The 25,111-nt window shown below is 45.7% G+C and overlaps 1 protein-coding gene across 1 annotated transcript in view; it reads left to right on the top strand.

Moving 5' to 3' along the window:
- The window catches only part of npas1 (neuronal PAS domain protein 1), a 276,687-nt gene that overhangs the window by 98,866 nt on the left and 152,710 nt on the right, over nucleotides 1-25,111 (top strand). The window contains exon 3 of the mRNA XM_041179211.1: nucleotides 14,748-14,830. Within this exon, the coding sequence (XP_041035145.1) occupies nucleotides 14,748-14,830 (83 nt within the window). The remainder of the gene's footprint in view (nucleotides 1-14,747; nucleotides 14,831-25,111) is intronic.

Here is a 25,111-nt window from a genome sequence, read left to right as displayed (position 1 = left end):
GGGGCATTGGGACCAGTTCCGGGGAAGGTGGGATCTATACAAGCCGGACGGTCTACAACCTGAACAGGACCAGGACGAATGCCCTTGCAGGGAGATTTGTTAGTGTTATTGGGGAGGGTTCAAACTAGATTGGCAGGAGGATGGGAACCTGAGGGCAGATTCAGATAGGACAAATTCAGAGCAGGGAGCGGGAGACAGAAAATTGGTGAGTGACTGTAAAACAGCAGAAGCAAAGGTTAAAAGATTTACAGCAAAGGAATTTGGCAATGTTAGAAGGTATTTATTTAAATGCAAGGAGTATAGAAAATAAAGCTGCTGAGCTGAGGGCACAGATAGACACGTGGCAGCCTGATATCATCGCTATAACAGAAACTTGGCTTAAGGAGGGGCAAAAATGGCAGCTCAACGTCCCTGGATATAAAGTTTTCAGGCAGGATAGAAAGGGGGATCTTAAAACGTGGGGGTGTATCATTATTGGTTAAAAAACCAATTACAGCTGTGAGGAAGGATGATATACTAAACGAAGCATCAAAAGAAGCCATATGGGTTGAGCTCAGAAATAAAAAGCAGCCACACTGCTAGGTGTGTACTATAGACCCCCAAATAATGAGAGGGAGATAGAAGAGCAAATATGTAGGCAAATTTCTAAGTGCAAAAAGGGCAATAATAGTTGGGGACTTCAACTACCACAAAATCAACTGGGATACAAACAGTATAATAGGCACAGAAGGCAAAAAAATTATTGAACTGCATTCAAGAGAACTTTTTTAGCCAGTATGTAACAGGCCCAACAACAGGGGCTGCAATTCTAGATTTAGTCTTAGGAAATGAAGCTGGGCAAATGGATGAAGTAGCAGTGGGGGACCATTCTGGAGATAGTAACCATAATACAGTTAAATTTAGCATAATTATGGGAAAGGATAATGATAGAACAAGAGTGAAAGTTCTAAAGGGAAAAGAAATATTTTATGAAGCTGAGAGGTGATCTGGTGAAAGTGGACTGGTTACAGCTACTTGAAGGGAAATCAGTGGCAGACCAGTGAGAGGCATTCAAATGCGAGATTCTACGGGCACAGCATAGACATTCCCCACAAAGAAAAAGGGTGGAACTGCCCATCTAGAGCCCCCTGGTTACCCAGAAGCATACAAGGGAAGATAAAGCAGAAAAAGAAAGCTAATGACAGTCACAAAAAACTTAATACCGTAGAAAGCCTAGAGGAGTATAGAAAGTACAGGGGTGAAGTAAAAAAAGGTAATTAGGAAAGCAAAGAGAGGACAGCACCTGAAGTGCTGTAAGCTGCAGGGCTATGGGCCAGGTGCAGGAAGGCGGGATTAGAAAGGGCACCTGGGTGTCCTTGGGCTGGCATGGACAAGATGGGATGAATGGCCTCCTTCTGTGCTGTAAATTTTCTATGGTTCTAGGATATGAAAAAATTTTGGCAGGTAAAATCAAAGGAAACCTAAAGATGTTTTACAAGTACATTAAGAGCAAAAGAGCAACTAAGGAAAGGGTAGGGTCTGTCAGCAATGTACATGGTAAATTGTGCGCTGAAGCTGAAGATGTGGGCAGAGTTTTCGATGAGTATTTGGGTGGGATTTTCTGCCCCCCCCCCCCAACTGGGATCGTTTGATCCCGCCAAAAGTCAAGGGGCTTTTGGTTGGGTCGCCGAATCTTCCACGGCGGGTCCCTCTACAACAGGGCCTTTGTCTCTGTCTTTACTAAAGAGAGCAATGAATCAGATATTCTAGTTAAAGAGGAGGAGTGTGAAATAGATTCAGTAAGCGTAGTGAGAGAAGATGTCTTGGAGGGACTGGCATCCTTGAAGGTGGATAAATCACCAGGGCCGGATGGTTTGTATCCTAGGCTGTTAAAGGAAGCCAGGGAGGAAATAGCAGATGCTCTGAGGATCATTTTCCAATTTTCACTACATACAGGCGAGGTACCAGAAGGTTGGAGGCCTGCGAACGGTGTACCATTATTTTAAAAAGGTGCGAGGGATAGGCAAATAATTTTAACAGGATAGATCGTCATTCAGAAAGAAATTGATTCATCAGGGAAGGTCACCATGGTTTTGTTAGGGGAAGGTTGTGTCTTGCCATCTTAATTGAATTTTTTGAGTAAGTAACAAGGAGGATTGATGAGGGTGGTGCAGTGGATGTTGTCTACATGGATTTTAGTAAGGCATTTGCACGTGGCAGACTGGTCAGCAAAGTAAAAATCCATGGGACATGGGAATGTGGCGAGTTGGATCCAAAATTGGTTCAGTGATAGGAAACAAAGGGTAATGGTCGATGGGTGTTTTTGCGAGTGGAAAGCGGTTTCCAGTGGTGATCCACAGGGCTCAGTGTTAGGGCCCTTGCTGTTCGTTGTATATATTAATAATTTGGACTTAAATGTGGGTAGCATGATTGGAAAATGGGCAGATGACACAAAAATTGGCCGTGTAGTTGACAGTGAAGAGGATAGCTGTTGTCTCCAGAATGATATCAGTGTTGAGTGGAAGTGGCAAATGGAATTCAATCTAGGGAAGTGAAAGTTAATACATTTGGGGAAGGCAAACAAAGCTAGGGAATACTCAATAAATGGGAGGATATTGGGAGGGGTAGAGGAAGTGAGGGACCTTGGAGTGCATGTCTACAGGTCCCTGAAGGTGGCAGAACAGGTGCATAAGGTGGTAAAGAAAGCATATGGAATGCTTTCCTTAATGCAAAAGCAGGGATGTAATGATGGAACTTTATAAAACGCTGTTAGATCACAGCTGGAATTTTGTGTACATTTCTGGTCACCACATTACAGGAAAGACATAATTGCTCTGGAGAGAGTACAGAGGAGATTTACAAGAACATTGCCAGGGCTTGAAAATTGCAGCTATGAGGAAAGATTGGATAGGCTGGAGTTGTTTTCTTTGGAACTGAGGAGGCTGAGGGGTAACCTGATTGAGGTGTACAAGATTTTGAGGGGCCTAGATAGAGTGGACAGGGGTGCCCTGTTTGCCCTAGTGGAGAGGTCAATTATCAGGGGGCACAGATTTGAGGTGAATAGTAGAAGGATTAGAGGGGACATGAGGAAAAACCTCTTCATCCAGAAGGTGGTGGATGTTTGGAATTTGCTGCCCAGATTGGTGGTGGAGGCAGAAACCCTCAACTCATTTAGAAGACACCTGGATCTGCACCTGAAGTGCTGTAACCTGCAAGGCTACGGACCAGGTGCTGGAAGGTGGGATTAGTATGGGTAGCTAGTTTTTTTAATTTTTGGCCGGTGCAGACATGATGGGCTGAATGGCCTCTTTCTGTGTTGTAACTTTATAGTTCTATGGCTGAGTGAGGCACTCAGTTCAAGGGCAATTAGGGATGGGCAACAAATACTGGCCTTGCCAGCGACACCCACATCCCATGAAAGAATTTTTTAACATCCAAGAACATTGGCTGATGCAGTAGCGCCACCACTGGTAGAATGGTGCAATTACAGAATCACACAGTGCAGAAGAGGCCCTTCGGCCCATCGAGTCTGCACCAACACGTGAGAAACACCTGACCTACCTACCTAATCCCATTTACCAGCACTTGGCCCATAGCCTTGAACGTTACAATGTGCCAAGTGCTCATCCAGGTACTTTTTAAAGGATGTGAGGCAACCCACCTCCAACACCCTCCCAGGCAGTTCATTCCAGATCGTCACCACCCTCTGGGTAATAAGGTTTTTCCCTTACATCCCCCCTAAACCTCCTGCCCCTCACCTTGAACTTGTGTCCCCTCGTGACTTCAACTAAGGGGAACAGCTGCTCCCTATCCACCCTGTCCATGCCCCTCATAATCTTGTACACCTCAATCAAGTTACCCCTCAGTCTTCTCTGCTCCAGTGAAAACAACCCAAGTCTATCCAACCTCTCTTCATAACTTAAATGTTTCATCCCAGGCAATTTCCTGGTGAATCTCCTCTGCACCCCGTCCAGTGCAATCACATCCTTCCTATAATGTGGCGACCAGAACTGCACACAGTACTCCAGCTGTGGCCTCACCAAGGTTCTGTACAACTCCAACATGACTCCCCTACTTTTGTAATCTATGCCTCGATTGATAAAGGCAAGTGTCCCATATGCCTTTTTCACCACCCCACTAACATGCCCCTCCACCTTCAGAGATCTATGGACACACAACCCAAGGTCCCTTTGTTCCTCAGAACTTCCTAGTGTCATGCTGTTCATTGAATACTTCCTTGTCAAATTACTCCTTCCAAAGTGTATCACCTCACACTTTTCAGGGTTAAATTCCACCTGCCACTTAACTGCCCATTTGACCATCCCATCTATATCTTCCTGTAGCCCAAGACACTCAGCCTCACTGTTAAGCACCTGGCCAAATCTTTGTGTCTCCGCAAACTTACTAATCCTACCCCCCACAAAGTCATCTACGTTGTTTTTATAAATGATGAATAATAGGGGACCCAGTACGGATCCCTGTGGTATGCCACTGGACACTGGCTTCCAGTCATTAAAGCATCCTTCTGTCATCACCCTCTGTTCTCCTACAACTAAGCCAATTTTGAATCCACCTTACTAAATTACACTGTATCCCATGTGCATTTGCCTTCTTTATAAGTCTCCAATGTGGGACCTTGTCAAAGGCTTTGCTGAAATCCATATAAACTACATCAGCTGCACTACCCTCATCTACACACCTGGTCATCTCCTGAAAAAATTCAATCACATTTGTTAGGCATGACCTCCCTCTGACAAAGCCATGCTGACTATCCCTGATCAAACCTTGCCTCTCCAAGTGGAGATAGATTCTCTCCTTCAAAGTTTTCTCCAAAAGTTTCCCTACCACTGACTTGAGACTCACTGGCCTGTAGTTCCCTGGCATATCTCTACAACCCTTCTTAAATAATGGAACCACATTAGCTGTTCTCCAGTCCTCTGGCACCTCCCCTGTGGCCAGAGAGGAATTAAAAATTTGGGTCAGAGCCCCTGCGATCTCCTCCCTTGCCTCCCTCAGCAGTCTGGGACACAAATCATCTGGACCTGGAGATTTGTCCACTTTTAAGCCTGCCAACACCTCCTTGTCACTCCCTATATCAATTTGCTCAAGAACCTCACTGTCCTTCTCCCCGAGTTCCATACCTTCATCCTCATTCTCTTGGGTGAAGACGGATGTGAAGTATTCATTCAATACTCTACCGATGTCCTCTGGCTCCACCCATGGATTGTCCCCTGGGTCCCTAATGGGCCCTACTCTTTTCCTGGTTATCCTCTTCCCATTGATATACTTTTAGAATATCTTGGGATTTTCCCTACTTTTACTAGCCAGAGCTTTCTCATATCCCCTCTTTGCTCTCCTAATTGCTTTCTTAAGCTCCACCCTGCACTTTCTGTACTCCACTAATGCCTACACTGATGTGCTCCTCTTGTACCTGCTAAAAGCTTCTCTTTTCCTTCTCATCATATCCTGAATATCTCTGGTCATCCTTGGTTCTCTGGGCTTGTTACTGCTTCCTATCACCCTAGAGGGAACATGTTGAGCCTGTACCCTCCCAATTTCCTTTTTGAACATCCCCCCACTGCTCTTCTGTAGATTTCCTCACAAGTAACTGTTCCCAGTCTACCTTGCCTAGATCCTGCCTTATTTTACTAAAATCCACTCTCCCCCAATCCAATACATTTTTTTGCAACTTGTCTATTTCTTTGTCTATAACAAGCTTAAATTTTACCATGTTGTGGTCGCTATCACTAAAATGCTCCCCCACCACCACCTCAGCCACCTGTCCGGCTTCATTCCCCAGAATTAGATCCAGCAATGCACCGTCCCTTGTTGGACCCTCTACATATTGACCTAAAAAGTTCTCCTGTACACATTTCAAGAAATCCACTCCATCCAAGCCCTTAACACTATGTCTATCCCAGTTAATGTTGGGAAAGTTGAAATCACCTAATATAATTATCCTATTGTTATTGTTTTTACATACCTCTGCGAATTGTGCACATATTTGCTCCTCAATTTCCCGCTGACTATCTGGGGGTCTGTAACAAACACCTAACAATGTGGCTGCCCCTTTTTTATTCCTAAGCTCTACCAACAAAGCTTCATTCGATGCCCCCTCCAAGATATCATCTCTCCTTACTGCAGTAACTGACTCCTTAACTAATAATGCAATGCTTCCTCCACTTTTACCCCCTCCCCTGTCTCACCCGAAGATTCTATATCCTGGAATGTTGAGCTGCCAATCCTGCCCCTCCCTCAACCATGTCTCTGTGATGGCTACTATATCACAATTCCACGTATCAATCCTCACCCTTAACTCATCAGTTTTACCTGTAATACTCCTGGCATTAAAGTAGAGGCCATCCAGCCTTGCCTTACTCCCTTGAAACTTAATGCAGCTGTATTCCCTCTGACTTGATTGTTTTACTGTATTATGATGTGTCCCTATTCTGCTAACATTCTGTGTCCCCTCTCCCTACCAAATTAGTTTAAACTCCTCCCAACAGCACTAGCGAACCCACCTGCAAGGATGTTAGTCCCGCTCTGGTTCAGATGTAGACCGTCACGTTTGTACAGGTCCCACCTTCCCCAGAAACGGTCCCAGTGATCCAGGAATCTAAACTACCCCCTCCTGCAGCAACGCTTAAGCCACGTATTCATCTGCGCTAATCTCCTATTTCTGTGCTCGCTAGCACGTGGCACTGGGAGTAATCCAGAGATTACAACCTAAGAGGTCCTGCTTTTCAGTCTACTGCCTAACTCCCTGAATTCTTGATGCAAGACCTCATCCCTCTTTCTACCTATGTCATTGGTACCAACATGTACCATGACCTCTGCCTTATCACCCTCCCCCTTCAGGATACCCTGCAGCCACTCAGTGATGTCCTGGACCCTGGCACCAGGGAGGCAACACACCATCCTGGAGTCACACTGACAATCACAGTCGCGCCTATCTGTTCTCCTGACTATAGAATCCCCTATTACTATTGCTCTTCCTCCCCTCTTGTACAGACAGGCTGCTTATGGTACCAGAAGTTTGGCTCTGTCTGCACTCCCTGGAGGAACCAGCCCCCTCATCAGCCTCCAAAATGGAATACCGATTTGCGAGTGGGGCCCCAAGGTACTCCTGCATTGCCTGCCTGTTTCTTTTGGGCTGCCTGGTGGTCACCCATTCCCTTCCTTCCTCAAATCCCTTCAGCTGCAGTGTGACCACCTCTCTAAATGTGCTATCCACAATGCTGTCAGATTTGTGGATGCTCCATAGTGTCCCCAGCCGCTGTTCCAGCTCTGAAACCCGAGCTTCCAGAAGCTGCAGCTGGACACACTTCCTGCACACATGCTGGTCCCTGGCACTGGAAATGTACCCGGTTTCCCACATGGAGCACACCACGGCTTTGAGCTCTCCTGCCATGACTTATCCCTTTAAATTAAACTCTTTAAATCAATTACTCTAGGGCCCTTCTTTCCTGATCCTCGTCACTATAGAATATACAAACTATAAACCACAAAAGACCTTAAACTATAAGCAATAAATAGTAAATACTTACCCAACCTTACCCACTACTTACTAGTCATTTCTCTCCCTTACAGCCTCCCCTGCTGCAGCAGGGCAAGACCACTCTCTGAAGATTCAAGAAGTTGGATAGCAAAGAAAAAATGCAAAGAGCACCTCTGCCCTTCTGCACCGAATTCCCACTGTGCACCAAATTGCTAATACCCACACTCACTCTGGCTGTGTCTCACTCAGTATGAGGCCTCTCCCCTGCTCATGTGCAAGTTCACTGATCAATTACAGCATGATATGTTCACATAGGCCATTTTCCTTATAAATGTGGATACAGCAATTTCTAATATAAATATAGGGCAAGATTTTGAGTTTGGTTTGCGGGCGCAGTCAGGGGTCCGGGAGCAGCTGGGAAACGGGCTGCCGCCTGCAATTGGTCCCCCGACCGCGATTTCACGCTGGCTGGCTAATTAGCGGCCATCCAGCGTAAAGCGCGCGTGCTGGTATGGTCAGCGCTGCCTGGGTTGGGAGCGGGAGGAGGAGGGCGAGCACTGAAGTCAGCGTGGGCGTGGGGGATGCACTCACAAAAAGCTCCCTGAAGGCAGAGAGCTGCCTCAGAGACCTGCCTCAGAGAGCTGAAGACTTCAAAGTGAATATTTTTAAATCCGGAAAAAAATATGTCCACGCAACACGAGCAGCACAGCCTGAGCACAGACGTTCTAAAAATTCTGTGCATGGATTTTTATTTTTTCTAATTTAATAATGGAAACCTCACCCCACCCTTGGATGAGGTTTCCTGGAAAAATTCCAAGGTTGCCTGGCCGATTCACCCATAATGTTGGACGGGCAGCGAAAAAAATCCCAGTTAATTGCGCCGTTTATGGGCTTAATGGCTCTCTTAATTGTTGGCAGGTGCGCTGCCAACTCGCCTGCTGACCAAAATACCACGCGAGTGCGCGATGGCGTTGGGTCACTCACCCGACATCATCGTGCGCAATTTCACGCTTGAGCGTGTCGGCCGTAATGACAGAATGTCTGGTTTTTACGACCCCTGAAGGCTACTTATGGCTTCACTCCCCACGAGTCAGGAAGCGAACTAATATAAATAAGAAACAGAAAATGCTGGAAAAACTCAGCAGGCCTAACAGCATCTGTGAAGAGAGAAACAGAGTTAACTAATATTTTTGTTCAGACGTCAAAATATTTTGAAAGATTTATCGCAACAATAACTTGCATTTGTATAGCGCCTTTAGTCCAGGGAAACATCCCAAGAAACTTCGCCAGGAGTATTATCAGACAATATTTGGCATCCAACCACTTTAGGAGTCATTAGGACTGGTGACCAAAGACTTGGTCACAGAGGTAGGTTTTAAGGAACATCTGTATGTTAAAAGCAGATTTCTAAGTACCAATGACATAAAGGGATATAGGGATGGTGTGAGGAAAATGGCATTGAAGCAGATGATCAGCCATGATTGTATTGAATGGTGGAGCAGGCTCAATGGGCTGAATGGCCTAGTCCTGTTCCCGCTCCCCTATGTTGCTATGTCTTCAAGGTGGAGAGGTTTAGGGAGGGAATTCCGGAGCTTGGGACCCAGTCGGCCGAAGGCACGGCCGCCAATAGTGGAGCGACTAAAATCGGGGGATGATCAAGAGGACGGAATTGGAGGATTATCTCAGATATCCCAGAGGGCTGCAGGGCTGGAGGGGGTCACCGGGCTGGAGTGGGGGGTCGGTGGGGGGGAACAATGGAGAGGTTTTGTCAGTCCAAATGTGAACAAATCAGTTAAGAGAATGAAATAAAAATTCCCGGACACCATCCCGAACCTGAAATGAAATCAGCTTGATGTTCTGTTTATTTGGTTAGGCGACGTGATGAAACCAGGGTCTTTTTTTTATCCACCACTGTTTCCACTGAGACCTGCCAGTCAATCAATCACTGGAGCGTGACTGGGGTACATGATGTTTGTTTGTTTAGTTAGTTGTTGAGAATATTTAACCAGCTCTGACTCCTCAAGCTTTCAGCGCACGTTCTGTGCAGAGGCCTGGAGCCATGTTTCAGAGCTGTAACACCTATCACGGGCAGATCAAGCTGCAGAGTGTAATATTAGGCATTCTGATTGTCTCTGCCGCCTTTTAATGCCTCCTTTGCATGTGACGCTAACCTTTGGCTCCAAAGGCTGGTGTGTGGGGGGGGGGGTCGGGGGGGAAAAAGACAGTTAACAGCCTTGCTGTGCCTCATCTAAGTCATCCCAGAAGGTGCCTTGCAGTTAGCTATTCGACTATGAGGAGTATCGCCTCAGAGTCCGAACCGGTATAACAGAAGGTAGTTTTTTTTTAATCTATTCATGGGATGTGGGCATCACTGGCAAGGCCATCATTTGTTGCTTATCCCTAATTGCCCTGGAAGCTGAGTGGCTTGCTCAGCCATTTCAGAGGCCAGTTAGGAGTCAACCACATGGCTGTGCGTCTGGAGTCACATGTGGGCCAGACCGGGTAAGGATGGCAGATTTCCTTCCCTAAAGGACATTAGTGAATCAGATGGGTTTTTTTTTTTAAATGACAATGGTTTCATGGTCAGCATTACTGAGTCTAGCTTTTCAATTCCAGATTATTAATTGAATTTAAATTCCACCAGCTGCTGTGGGCCTCTGTCCTTACCACCATGCCACCGTCTCCCCCTATTTAGCCATGATTCCCCCCACCCCCTTGCTCAAATAGCCTCTCACTGGCTCACCCCTGAATATTGGCTGCTTGAGTGAGGTGCAGCTGTTTAGTTCCTTGTATTTTTTTTGAAGAAGGTGGGCGGCATGAATAAAGAGTGCATAGCAGATGTGCAAGAGGAGAACAAATTATTGCAAAGTGCAGCACAGAAACAAGCCTCTCAGATCAACTGGTCCATGCCAGTGCTTATGCTGCACATGAGCCTCATCCCATCCCCCTTCATCTCAACATATCCTTCAACCCTACCCATCAACATGCCCTTCTATTCTCTCTCGTGCTCATGTAGCTTCTCCTCGAGCCTGCCCCGCCATTCAGTACGATCATGGCTGCTCCCTATATCTCTTGGAGATCAAAAATCTGTCTCGCCCAGCCTTAAATGTATTCAACTAGACCCTGGTGAGCCTAGAACCAGGGGGCACATTCTCAGATAATAAGAGGCAGGCCATTTAAGACTGATGTGAGGAGGAATCTCTTTACTCAGAGGGTGGTGACTCTTTAGAATCCTTGTACCCCAGAGGGTTGTGGAAGCTCAATCATTGACATCCACAAACCCTCGGGGGTAGAGAATTCCAAAGATTCACAACCTTTAAAGTGAAGAAATTTCTCCTCACCTCAGTCCTAAATGAACAGGCCCTTATTCTGAGACTGTGCCCCGCGCCCCCACCGTCCAGTGTTTGAGATTCCCCAGGGGAGACAACCTCTCAGTGTCTAACCTGTCAAGCCCCTTCAGGATTGTATATGTTTCAATGAATTTGCCTCTCATTCCTCCATACTCCAGAGAATATAGGCCCAATTTACTCAGCCTCTCCTCATAGGACAACTCCCTTGTCCCAGGGACCAATCAAGTGAACCATCGCTGTACCGCCTCCAATGCAAGCATATCCTTCCTTAAATGTGGAGACCAAAATGGCACACAGTATTCTGGGTGTAATCTTACCAAAACCCTGTACAATTGTAGCAAGACTTCTTTATTCCTGTACTCCAATTCTCTTGCACTAAAGGCCAACATGCCATTTGCCTTCCTAATTGCTTGCTGTATCCGTGTGTTAACTTTCTGCGTTCCTTGTACAAGCACATCCAAGTCTCTTTGAACATCAACATTTACAAGCTCCACGCCTTTTAAAAATGCAATTGGGACGGCAAATCAAGACTGATTTAACAGATGAGATGACGCCAACCTAGAGGGTGAACAGTTGGTCTCCATGCTGAACACTCATCTGTCGAAGCCGCAGGAGAATCCATTATCTTATATTTATGACCTTTAGTTTTAGATGCTCTGTTCTCTGTGTCTACCCTGCCAATTCCTTTCATACTGTTAGAGACTTTCGGTTTTCTAGAAAAAAGAGCCTTCTCCTGTTCAGTCGTATCCACTGGAGTTTACTCCACTGGAGACTAAGAGGTGACTTGATTGAAACATATAAGATCCTGAGGGGACTTGGCAGGGCAGATGTGGAAAGGATGTTTCCTCTTGTGGAAGAATCTAGAACTAGGGGGCGCTCTTCAAAAATAAGTGGTCGCCCTTTAAAACGGAGATGAGGCGAAATTTTTTCACTTAGAGGGTTGTGAGTCTTTGGAACTCTCTTCCTGAAAAGGTGGTGGAAGCAGATTCTTTGAATAATTTTAAGGAAGAGGCGGGTAGATACTTGATAAGCAAGGTGGGGGATGATAGGTTATCGGGGGTAGGTGGGATGCAGATTTCAGGTTCCTATCAGATCAGCCATGATCTTATTGAATGGTGGAACAGGCTCGAGGGGCTAAATGACCTACTGCTGCTCCTTGTTCATATGTCCCTGATAGGTGGAACCTCAAGCAAGTGGTTCTCACACAAAATGATTGGGATGTTGAAGGCAGCTGGACTGTGGTCCCTAAGAGGGAATCAGTTAATCAATTGACAAAATAAACAGGCTAAAAGATATGAGAAGAAAAACCAGGGAAGTAGAAGCGGATTGGATTCCTCTCATGGGGGAGCTGGTCAGCACGGGGAACTATGGGCTAAATGCTTGTATCTATAGCAAGATTTCTGAAGCCATGGTACTTAAATGTTTGATATTTTACAAGTAATTATTTGTTTATTACTGGGCATTTTCTAAGTCTGCGGGCTAGACTTTGGTTTGGAGCCACTGCCTACAGCTTGGTGCTGAGGCCGTGCAGTGAATTGAGGCAGCGTAGGCTGGATTTTTTTCCCCTCTGTGGGTAGGAAACAGAAGCTGGGGCTGTTCCCGCAACTCCCACCCCCACCCCAAAAGGGGGGAACAGCCCCTTTTTAGGGTTTTCACGCCCCTTAAATCGGCATGAAGACAGGCTCCCTGTCTGATTATGGGGTGGCAGATGGGCTCTTGAAGCTGGGAGGGCTTTCCAGCTCAAGAGGAGCAGCAGACTGCCATAGAGGGTAAGTAACTGAGAGGGCCCTTCCACATGGAGGCACCCTCTTACCAACTTCTTTAATATTTGGGGTAAAAAGCAGATTCAGCCACCACTGTGGGTGGAGTTGGAGGGCGAGGGAATCTCTCTACAGGCGGCCTTTGGCTGCAGGGAGGCAGGCAGGGAGGGCAAGTCAGCCTGCCAGGTGCACTGGCCCAACAGCCTGCTGCTGGTTGCCCACCTTCAGGGAGTTGAATTGTCCCATATTGCATTGGAAAAGTGACGGCTGACTGGACTATCCCAGTTGGCCTCTTTTAACTGTGGCTAACAAAGCTCACAATGAGCCTAATTGGTTGGCCACCTGGTGGGGGTGGGTAGCCCAATCAGGCCTCAAAAGGTCCTTGGCAAAAATGGCTGATGCCGGTAGCAGGATCGGGAAAACGCGGCCAGTGCTGGTACTTTTGGGTCCCATCCAACTCATGTCTCACCCTCGATGGGTCCAGCCCTTAGTCGTTTAGTCTTGATACCTTCCCCCACTGCTCACAATGGCAACGGTGATGGGACACTGCCATGGGGGACCTGCAATCTGCATCAAAAGGCCGTACTCATCGACCACCAAAGCAAAACAAAATGGCCGCCCGAGAAAACATAAAATGCTGGGAAAACTCAGCAAGTCTGGCACCACCTGTGGAGAGAGGAACAGAGTTAACATTACAAGTCCGTATGACTCCTTCAGAGCTGAAGAGAGGTAGAAGTGTGATGGGTTTTATACTGTTGAGAGTGGGGGTGGAGCAGAATAGAAGGTCAGGGATAGGCGGGAGTTCAGGAAAGATTTGACAAAGATGCCATGGACACAAGACAAAGGGAGTGGCAATGATAGTGTTAAAGACTACAGCAAGTGTTAATAGTGGCATAAAGGTCAGATAGCAGAATGTGTTAATAGCAGAACTAGGGTCAACGCTTTCTGAAAGCAAAACATAAGAAAAGTTACAGACTGGCTCTTGGGGTTGGGTGGCGGGAGGGAGGAGGTTTGGGGAAAATAATCAAAATGGAGGGCATGGTTCATGGTCCGAAATTGTTGAGTCCAGAAGATGAGGGACTTTTCTCGCAGTTTGCGTTGGGCTTCACTGGAACATGTAGCAGGCCAAGGACAAAAATGTGAGCATGAGAGTAAGATGGTGAATTGAAATAGCAAGCGACGAGAAGGCCAGGGTCACACTTGCGGACAGAGCGAAGGTGTTCTGAAAGCGGTCACCCAGTCTGCGTTTATCAACTGTGCTGAGTTCCTGAGAAGAAATAAATGATTAAAGAATGTAGGTTTTGCACTTTTCAAATGAATCGATCCCAAGTTATTTTCAGGCAAAGCTGCCCTTCGACATTCTTCCAGGAGAAAAACCGAGTGTCTTCCTTCTACGCAGGGTTGGCAACTCTCCAGGATTGCCTTGGAGCTCTTCAGATTGCACCTTAATCTCCAGGTCACTGCTGCGAGCCAAACCTGGGGCATTAAAAGAAGTTGTGCATTGCTAAGAAAATTTCATTGAAGACTGATTATAAAAATGTCAGAGATGTGGTTGCGGGATGGGAAAGGCTGTTTGACGGACAGTCTTGTGTACCACCCCATTAGGTAACAAAGAGTTTGTTCGGTTTCCAATTGGCTAGGGGAAGGTGGGTCGCCATGAGGATGGGTGTGTCAGGCAACCAATGACGAGAGCGTGGAGGCAGGGCGCTTGGAGGTTGGAGATCATGCGATGAACTCCCCTGGAATGTGTCCAACCAGAGTTGGCACCCCAACTGCTACCACTTTATCATCCAAACAAGCCTTGTTTTGACACCTCATCGTAAGGGCAGCCCCTTCAACAATGTAGCACTCCCCTTGTGTGTCACTCTGGATGATGTGTGGGTGAAACCCCACAGTGAGCCTTAAGCCCTCTGTCCCAGAGGTCAAAATTTGCCTAAGTGAGCCAATAATTTGAGATGAAGCATGGGAAAATGACTGTCAGCAATGGACCAAAATGTTCTATACATCTGGTATGGGACCATAATTATTTATTGGTATTTTCCTGGTTCTGGTTGTCAAGTAAGGTGAACACCAAATTGGTCCAGAATTGTTAAAATAGGCTTATAAGGATTTCAGTCCCAGTCCATTGTCTCTGTACTGACGCTCTCTCTTTATATTCAGCAATAGGAACCCAACAGAGGGGAAGCCCCACTTCCTTGGCCATTGAGCTATTTGAACAGCACTTAGGTGGACACATCCTGCAGGTAAGACACATTTTCCTCAAGTCCCATTCCTTTCACCATTCTTTTGTAGTCTCTAGCCCAAACCATTAAACCTTGTGGAGAACCTTCGTGACTGTGCACATTTCTGGTCTCCATATGATAAAAAGCGCTGGAAAAGGTGCAAATGAAAATGATTTTCAAGGATGATGCTGGAACTGAGAGGTTATAACTATCAGGAAAGACTGAGCAGCCTGTCTCTTTTCTCTGGAGAAGAAAAAGCTGAGGGGTGACCCAAGAGAGATCTTTAAAACCAGTGGATGCACTGTACTTAGATTTCCAGAAGGCGTTTGATAAAATGATTGACTAGCTAACAGGAAGCAGAGAGTTGGCACAAATGGGTCTTTTTTTGGTTGACAGGATGTGACGCGTGGTGTGCCACAAGGATCAGTGCTGGGACCTCAACTTTTTACAATGTAAATGACTTGGATGAAGGGACCGAAGGAATGGTTGCTAAATTTGCTGATGACACAAAGATAGGTAGGAATACATTAAGAGGACGTAAGGAGTCTACAAACTGACATAGATAGGTTAAGTGAGTGGGCAAAGACCCGGCAAATGTAGCATAATGTGGGCAAATGTGAAATCGTTCATTTTGGCAGGAAGAATAAAAAAGAAGCTTAATATCTAAATGGTGAGGGATTGAGGAGCTCTGAGATTCAGAGGGATCTGGGTGTCCAAGTGCATGAATCACAAAAGGTTAGTGTGCAGGTACAGCAGGTAATTAGGAAAGCTAATAGAATGTTATCATTTATTGTGAGAGGAATTGATTACAATATTAGGGAGGTTATGCTTCAGTTGTACAGGCCATTGGTGAGACCACATCTGGAGTACCGTGTACAGTACTGTTCTCCTTATTTAAAAAAAGATGTAAATGCGTTAGAAGCAGTTCTGAGAAGGTTTACTAGACTAATACCGGGACTGGGTTATGAGGAAAGGCTGGACAGGTTAGGCTTGTATCCAGTGGAGTTTAGAAGAGTAAGAGGCGGCTTAATTGAAACCTTTACGATTCTGAGGGGTCGTGACAGGGTGGATGTGGAGAGGATGTTTCCTCTTGTGGGAGAATCTAGAACTAGGAGTCACTGTTTAAAAATAAAAGGTCACTAATTTAAGACAGAGATGAGGAGAAATGTTTTCTCTCACAGGGTTGGGAGTCTTTGGAACTCTCTTCCTCAAAAGGTGGTGGAAGGAGAGTCTCTGAATATTTTTAAGGCAGAGGTGGATAGATTCTTGATTAAGGGGGTGAAAGGTTATGGGGGTAGGCAGGAATGCGAAGTTGAGGTTATGTTCAGATCAGCCATGATCTTATTGAATGGCAGAGCAGGCTTGAGGGGCCAGGTGGCTTACTCCTGCTCCTAATTCGCATGTTCGTATGTTTGATGGGATTTGCTAGGCTGTTTGTTGAGAAGATGTTCCCAATAGAGAAAACAAAACTCAAGACCATCAATATAAGACAGTCACTAATGAATCCAACAGGGAATTCGGGAGAAACTTCTTTACCCAGAGAATGGTGAGAAGTGGATCTCGCTACCACAGGGAGTGGTTGAGGTGAACAGCAAAGATAAGTTCAAAGGGAAGCTGGATAAGTACAGGAGGGAGAAAGGAATAAAGAGATATACTGATAGGGTGATAGGGCCACTGGTGGAGATGTGTGGAACACTGTCCCCATGAGTGGGCAGGGGCAAAAGACATGTTTGAAGTGGTGCATTGTGCCTACCCTGCTCTAGCCATACTGGTGTGGTGCCCTCCTGCTGATTCTACCCTTGAAGGGTCAGTGCTGGAGAGCCCCTTTGGGTGCCAGATTCATGACCAAAGGAACTTCAAAGCAAATATCCCTCCTGATAATGCAGCTTCCTCATACTGTCAGATAAAACAGCCTGTTATGACAATTCACCCAATGTCCAATCACTATTTACATAGAAATATTGCTGAAAAAAGAGACATGATGTTAAAGCTTTTCATCTTGCATTCATCAGGACAGATACAAGAATGCCAAATTTCAAAGGGAGCAACAATTTATGCTATTTATACTACATGAGAAAATGGTGCTGCTGGGTGGCAAGTTGACTCTGATTGGTCAAGGTGTTGCCATGGAGGATGCAACAGGGAACTATTGTCCCTCAAGCTTCTGTTTAATTTTAAAAAGGTGCAATGCCTGGACATGTTCCTTTTGTCTGAAGAGGGCAGGTGCCTGCGTATGAAACTATGTAGCTTCTAGCAAGCATAAGCGAGCCACACTATGAGCCAGACTGATAATCTTAAATTGGTTTTTAATGTAATTCTTGGCACACTCGGGATTGTTCAGCAAGTGCTGACCAATCACGGAATCACATTGCGCATTTGGCACGAATTTTTCGCTCGGCATGCGGGCGTGCATCCGACACACTCAAGCATAAAATGACACGCAATGACATTGGGCGAGCATCCCAACATCATGCGATATTTCGGTCAGTGGGCACATGCAGGAGTCGGCAGCCCGCCAGCCGACAATTAAGCAGCCAATTCAGGGCTTAATCAAATAATTGATTGGAACTTTTCGCTGCCCATCCAACCATTCAGTTGGCAGATGGGAGGAAAGTCTGAGCGGCCTTTGCATTTTTTGTGAAACCTCATCCACGAGCGAGATGAGGTTTCGGCCAGTGATCAAAAAAAATAAAAACTTTTTACCCTCATATTTAACATGTCCCTGCTCATGTGACAGAGTCACATGAGAGGTCACGATTTCCTTATTTTAAAAGTCTTTATTTTTTATTGATAAAAATCTTCAGCTCCCTGAGGCAGCTCTCTGTGCCCCAGGGAGCTTTTACTGCGTGCACCCACTAACCTCAGCGCTCGTGCTCCACCCCCCCCCCACCAAACCCCAGCAATACCGCGCGTTTCATGCTGGTTGCCCGTCGATTGGCCAACCAGGTCGGGTTCCCGGCTGCTCCCAGGCCCACTCACTGTGGGCAAAATTCTGCCCTGTGTTTTGAGTTTTGCAAGCACGGATTGGTTGAGGATGGTCAGTACTCTGCCTACTGCAAACAGAGGAAGGGATGTGCTGCTTGATACGATCGGCCGATCATTGGGATGTATGGCCTAAGTAACCGGCATCGCACTGGCACCGAATTTCATGTACCACGTTACTCATTTGTGAGGTAGGCAGTATATCTGTTTGGCTTGATGGTGACATCCTGTTGGTGGAAAATACCACTCTTGTTGCGATGGCACGATAACAGCATGAAACAACTAGCTTCACCTGTTTCTCAGACTTACATGTTAGAAATGTTGTGTTGAACTTTTAATAAATCGCTGGTCAGGCTGGAGTATTGTGTCTAAATTCGGCCACCACACTTCAAGAAGGATATCAAGACCCGAGTGAGATTACAGAGGGGATTTACTAGAACGGCATCTGGAATAATTCTAATTTCTTTATTCTTTTATGGGTTGTGTCTGTCGCTGGCAAGGCCAGCATTTGTTGCCCATCCCTAATTGCCCTTGAACCGAGTGGCTTGCTTGGCTATTTCAGGGGGCAATTAAGAGTCAACCACGTTGTTGCAGCTCTAGAGTCACATGTAGGCCAGACCAGGTAAGGACGGCAGATTTCCTTCCCTAAAGTGCACCGGTGAACCAGATGGGTTTTTACGGCAATCAATGATAGTTTCATGATCACCATTACTGAGACTAGCTTTCAATTCCAGACTTCAATTAATTGAATTTAAATTTCCACCAGCTGCCATGCTGCAATTTGAACCCATGCCCCCAGGGGATTAGCCTCTGGATTACTAGTCCACTGACATTGCTATTACCTCGACACCACTGTCTCCCCCTGAATGAGGCACTTCAGTTACATGGAGACACTAGGATTGTTCTCCTTAGAACAGAGAAGGTTATAGGGTGCAAAACAAAAACAGAATTACCTGGAAAAACTCAGCAGGTCTGGCAGCATCGGCGGAGAAGAAAAGAGTTGACGTTTCAAGTCCTCAAGCCATTGTTTCCAGGACTGTCACTAACCTCATCTCCTCTGGGGATCTTCCTCCCACAGCTTCCAAACTGATAGTCGCCCAACCTCAGACGGCCCGCTTCTACCTCCTACCCCAAATTTTTTTTTATCAGCCGATGCTGCCAGACCTGCTGAGTTTTTCCAGGTAATTCTGTTTTTGTTTTGGATTTCCAGCATCCGCAGTTTTTTTGTTTTTATCTCAAGGTTATAGGGTGATTTAATCACGGTGTTCAAAATCATGAGTGGTTTTGCCCAAGTAATTAGGTAGAAACGGCTTCCATTAGCAAGAGGGTCGGCAACCAGAGAACGCAGATTTAAGATAATTGGCAAGAGAACCAAAAGAGAGATGAGGAGGATTTGTTTTATGCACTGAGTCGTTTTGCTCTGGAATGCATTGCCTGAAAGGATGCTGGAATAATAATTGGATAAATACTAGAAAGGGGAGAAATTGCGAGGCTTATGGGGAAAGAGAAGGAGGGAGGCTACTGTACTTAAATGGCTGGTTCAAAGAGGTGTCACAGACACAAAGGGCTGAATGGCCTCCAGCTGTGCTCTACATTACAACAGCAGCTACCCTTCAAAAACTCTTCATTGACTGCAATCCTTCATGGATGAGGGTTGTGAAAGGCGCTATATAAATGGAAGTTGTTCTTTTCTCCATGATTCGATGACTCTAAGATTGAGTATTTTTTTAAAAACAGAGAAAAATAAAAAGGATTGTGCCTTCTCTAATTTTTTGTTCTCTCTTACACCCTGAACTTTTCCTTCTCGTGAAGGACAGCTGGTAAATGCACAACCCTGTGGGGGACCTGCCTAGCCATTTTGACCAGGAATGTACCAGGTTTGGTACCATGCTGGAGCACGTTAAATGCTTGTAGTTAGCCAAGGCTGACAAGGGGAATACTATCAGACCACAGAGGGTAGTGGGGACTAAATAGAAACAAAATAAACCAATGCAGAACTCCAGTGCAGCACTGAGAGAGTGCTGCAGTGTCAGAGTGCCATCTGTCAGATTGGAGGTTAAATCCTGGCCAGCAAACCATCCATCACATCATTTAAAGAAAGAAAGAACTTGCATTTATCTAGCACCATTCACGAACATGGCATTTTACAGCCAATGACTCCCTTTTGATGTGTGGTCACTGTCATAGCATAGGAAACACCACAGTCAATTTGTGCACAGAAAGCTCCCACAAACAGCAATTAAATAAACCACCAGGTCATGTTTTTTAGATGACGGCTAAATATAGTCACTGTTGTAGCGTAGAAAACACATGAACAGCAATGTGATAATGACCAGATAATCTGTTTTTGTTGATTGAGGGAGTAATATTGGCAAGGACATCATGGAGAACTCTTTTAAATAGTGCTGTGGGACCTTCTACATCCACCTGTGTGAAAGGCCAGACCTCAGATTAACATCTCATCCAAAAAAACAGCACCTCCGACAGTGCAGCACTCCCTCAGGACTGTCACCCGGAGTAGCAATCTATTTTACGTGCTGAGGCTTTGCTCACACTATTGGGGAGGTGGTGGTGTAGTGGCAATGTTGCTGGACTAGTAATCCAGAGGTCCCAGGCTAATGCTCTGGGGTCACGTGTTCAAATCCTACCATTGCAGCTGGTGGAATTTAAATTCAATGAATAAATCTGGAATGTAAAGCTAGAACGTAAAAGCTAGTAATCATGACCATTGATTGACATAAAAAACCATCTGATTCACTGATGCCCTTTAGGGAAGGAAATCTGCCATCCTCACCTGCTCTGACCTACATGTGACTCCAGACAGCAATGTGGTAGACTCTGAAATGGCCGAGCAAGCCTCTCAGCTCAAGGGCAATTAGGGAAGGGCAACAAATGCTGGCCTTGCCACCGACACCCACATCCCATGAAAGAATAAAACCCTCTGATTCAAGAAGTAAGAGTGTTACCCATTGAGCCGTGCCTGACCCCTCCCAGAAGATGTTATGATGTAGGCACAATTTCACCATCAACCCACGGTAAAGGCAAATTATTATGGGATCTTGTTATGTGCAAATTACATGACAGGGAACACACTTCCAACAGTAGCTGTAAGCTGATTTGAGACCAAGGATATGAAAAGGTTTCATTATAAATGCAAGCACATTCTACTCACAAGTTGGGATCAATCCTAGTATGCCCCTCACCCCCCAAGCTGTGTAGCTGATTCCTATAGAGTTGTGTGTCAAAAATAGCAGCAACTTGCATTTATGTAACGCCTTTAACGTAGTTAAGGCGCTTCAGAGGTACATTATTGGGCAACGCTTTTGACACTGAGCCAGATAGAGATATATTAATGCTGGAAATACCCAACAGGTCAGGCAGCATATGTGAAGAGAGCAACGGAGTTAACGTTTCAGATCGATGATCTTTTGTCAGAACTGATGATGCACTAGGAGAAGTGAATAAAAACTTGGTCAAGACAGGAGGTTTTAAGGAGCATCTTGAAGGAGGAGAGAGAGATTTAGGGAGAGAATTCCAGAGCTTGGGGCCCAGTCAGCTGAAAGCACGGCCACCAATGGTGGAGTGATTAAAATCAAGGATGAGCAAGCGGCCAGAATTGGAGGAGTACAGCGATCTCAGAGGGTTGTGGGCATGAAGGAGGAGTCAAAGATAGGGAGGTTGCAGTAATTGTTCTTTTAAGGAAGGTAGTGACTGTAGCTTTAAGACTTATTGTGTTGTATAGTATCATGTGACAATGTGAACGAATCAGCTCTAAGCGTGAGTAACCTTAGAGTGGGATTTCTTCTTTTAGTTGTGGAGCATGATGGAAGCATGTAACTGCTGCTATAGCCTGTAAATAAAGTTCAGTGTTTCTAACGATAAAGCTGCCTGGAAAATCAAGTCCATAACAGAGGGGTGGGGGGCAGCAAAGCTGTGGAGGGATTGCAAAATAAGGATGATAATTTTCAAATCCATGTGGCAGACTGGGAACCAATCCAGGGGGCACCAGGAACCGGCCATGAGAAGGAGTGGGCTGCAGGCGAAGGGTGCCTACCAAATTGAATTTTAAAACAAGAATTCTAAGCTCTGCTGTGAGGTCGTCTCAAGTCTCCAAGAAAAATGAGAGGAGCAGGGTGGATTTGGAGGCGGAATCTAAAGTAAAGCCCCTGAGTTGCACTGGAGGTCTACTGAGGCCTGGTCTTTTCAAAGTAAAACCAGTGCTTGGCAAATTATACCCATTAATCCATTGTCTAACTGATAGCAGAAACTTGCAGGTTGACATTTATGTGTGAGCTTCTCTGAATGGAGATGGATTAGGCTAATTAGTGTTGGAGAGTAGTCATTATGATTGTCTTTTTAGGCTGTAGGCTTAATTGCACAGAGTGGCATGTGGAAATAATTTTTAAACTGTAATTCATCAACCGCCAAGCATATCCTATGAGTTATTGCCAAATCCACTGTCAGGCTGTAGATATTATAAATGGCTCAATTCTGAAAAATTAACCACAATTGTATTTGAGTGGTAGAGTGGGGTTCTTTTACATTAAATTTTCACTTAAGTTTTTCATTTTAAAAAACCCATTAGCCTTCAATGGTTAATTTAATCAACCCAGACCCCATTCCATAGTACAAAGGAAGATTAAGAGGGGCACTGTGTTACTTCCCCTTAATTTTTCTCCTCGTCACTCCTCCCCACGTAATCTTGAGGTCATCCAAAATTCTGTTGCCCATGTCCTAAATCGTAGCAAGTCCCGTTCACCCATCACCCCTGTGCTCGCTGATCTACATTGGCTCCCGATCCACAAAGGCTTCAATTTTACAATTCTCATCCTTGCTCTCAACTCCCTCCCTGGCCTCACCCCTACCTACCTCTGTAAACTCCTCCAGCTTCACAGCCCCCCGCCCTGAGGGTCCTGTACTCCTCCACTCCTGGCCTCTTTTGCATCCCCGAATTTGATCGCTCCAACATTGGTGACCTTCTTGAAGCCAGCTCCACAAGGCAAAACTCCTGCAAATTCAGATGGACTGGCCACTCTGTCTGCATGGCTGGAAATTGTCTCCCTCCACCAGATCCTGTTTTCTCAGCTCGCAAATGACCAACATTCCAGGGGAGGGCAAAGAAAACACTTCGAAGACACTCTGAAGCTCTCCTTGACATGCGGCAACATTGACCTTTGATGACTGGGAGGAGCTCGCTACCAATCGTTCAAAATGGCGATTTGTCCATCAAGCTGTGTCACACGTCAAGTCCCAATGGCTTCACGACGAGGCAGAGCGGCGGCAAAGAAGGAAAGAAAAGGAAACAAGCCCTGCACTCCGGATCCCACTGCCTCCTGGGACGTCCTGCTGCATGTGTCCAAAGATCTGTGGGTCGGGAATCAGCCCTTTCAGTCACGTGGCAGGAACTTGCCACTCTGAATAGATGCCATTCTCAAATCAAGGGACAGTTGCCGCTAACCATTGTATTAAGAATCATGTGTCTGCGCAGACTTCCATTCGAAACTGCAATGTCTACGTTGACCAGCTCCTTTTGACGTAGTGGAGACTTGATTAGAGAAGCTCAAAACTTGGAGAAACAGGAAATTGGGTTCCAGGACCAGAGAGGAAAGGGTGGTTGGAGATGGGGCAGAATTGCAGATACAGAGGGGTTGAAGTGACTATTTTGAGGAGAAGGGTGTCGACATCAAAGGAAAGGGGACAGTATCTGAGGAGAGATGAACTAGCAGAGGGTCAGCAGAAACTCCCACAATACTTCATAATTGAAGCACAATTTCAGAAATTCAATCATCATTAATCACTACCCTGATAATATAAATATCATTGAGATATGCAGAATGTACAGCACAAAAAAACTGGTCTATGCCATCATTTATACTCAACACAAGCCTCGTTCCACCCTCCTTCATCTTCCCTATCAATATATTCCTATAGGAACATAGCAGGAGCAGGCCATTTGGCCCATCGAGCCTGCTCCACCATTCAACAGATCATGGCTGATCATTTACCTCTGCGCCATTTTTCCCCACCATCCCCATATCCCTTGATGTCTTTAGTAGCCAGAAATCTATCGATCTCTATCTTGAAGATGCTCAATGACTGAGCTTCCACAGCCCTCTGGGGTAGAGAATTCCATAGATTCACCACCCTCCCAGTGAAGAAATTTCTCCTCATGGCCTGCCCCTGTTTATCCTTCTATTATCCTTGTGACCCCTGTTTATCCTTCTATTCCTTTCTCCCTCATTGTTTTTATCTAACATTTCCTCAGTGGATCTATGTTATTCGCCTCAACCACTGCTTGTGGTAGCGAATTCCACATTCTCACCTGTCTCTGGGTAAAGAAGTTTCTCCTGAATTCCCTATTCAAGTTATTAGTGGCTAGCTCATTTTGATGGCCATAAGACCATAAGATGGAGGAGCAGAAGTAGGCCATTTGACCCATCAAGTCTGCTCCGCCATTCAATGAAATCATGGCTGATCTGATAATCCTCAACTCCACTTTTCTGTCTTTTCCCTGTAACCCTTGATTCCCTTACTGATTAAAAAATCTATCTCAACCTTGAATAAACTTAATGACCCAGCCTCTACAGCCCTCTGCAGTAGTTCCACAGATTCACTCCCTTCTGAGAGAAGGAATTCCTCCTCATTTCTGTCTTAAATGGGCACCCCCTTACGCTGAGATTATGCCCACTGATCCTAGACTCTCCCACAAGGGGAAACAACCTCTCAGCATCTACCCTGTCAAGCCTCTACGAACCTTATATGTTTCAATAAGGGTGCCTCTAATTCTTCTAAACTCCAATGAGTACAGGCCCAACCTACTCAACCACTCCTCATAAGAAAATCACTCCATACCCGGGATCAACCTAGTGAACTTTCTCTGGACTGCCTCCAATGCCAGTATATCTTTCCTTAGATAAGGGGACCAAAACTGTTCAGTGTTCTAGGTGTTGTCTAACTAGTGCCTTGTATAGTTTTAGCAAGACTTCCCTATTTTCATATTCCGTTCCCTTTGAAATGAAGGCCAACATTCCATTAGCCTTTCTTATTACCTGCTGAACTTGTATGTTAGCTTTTTGGGATTCATGCACGAGGACTCCCAAATCCCTCTGTGCTGTAGCTTTCTGCAGTCTTTCTCCACGTAAATAATACAGCTCCTCTATCCTTCCTGCCAAAATGCATAACCTCACATTTTCCTACATTATATTTCATCTACCAAGTTTTTGCCCACTCACTTAACCTGTCTATACCCCTCTGTAGACTCGTGTCACCCTCACTGTTTGCCTTTCCACCTATTTTTGTGTCACCCACAAACTTGGCGAT

Source organism: Carcharodon carcharias, chromosome 34 (assembly GCF_017639515.1).
Source record: "Carcharodon carcharias isolate sCarCar2 chromosome 34, sCarCar2.pri, whole genome shotgun sequence".
Classification (NCBI taxonomy): Eukaryota; Metazoa; Chordata; class Chondrichthyes; order Lamniformes; family Lamnidae; genus Carcharodon; species Carcharodon carcharias.
This window is presented reverse-complemented; position numbering and strand designations above follow the sequence as displayed.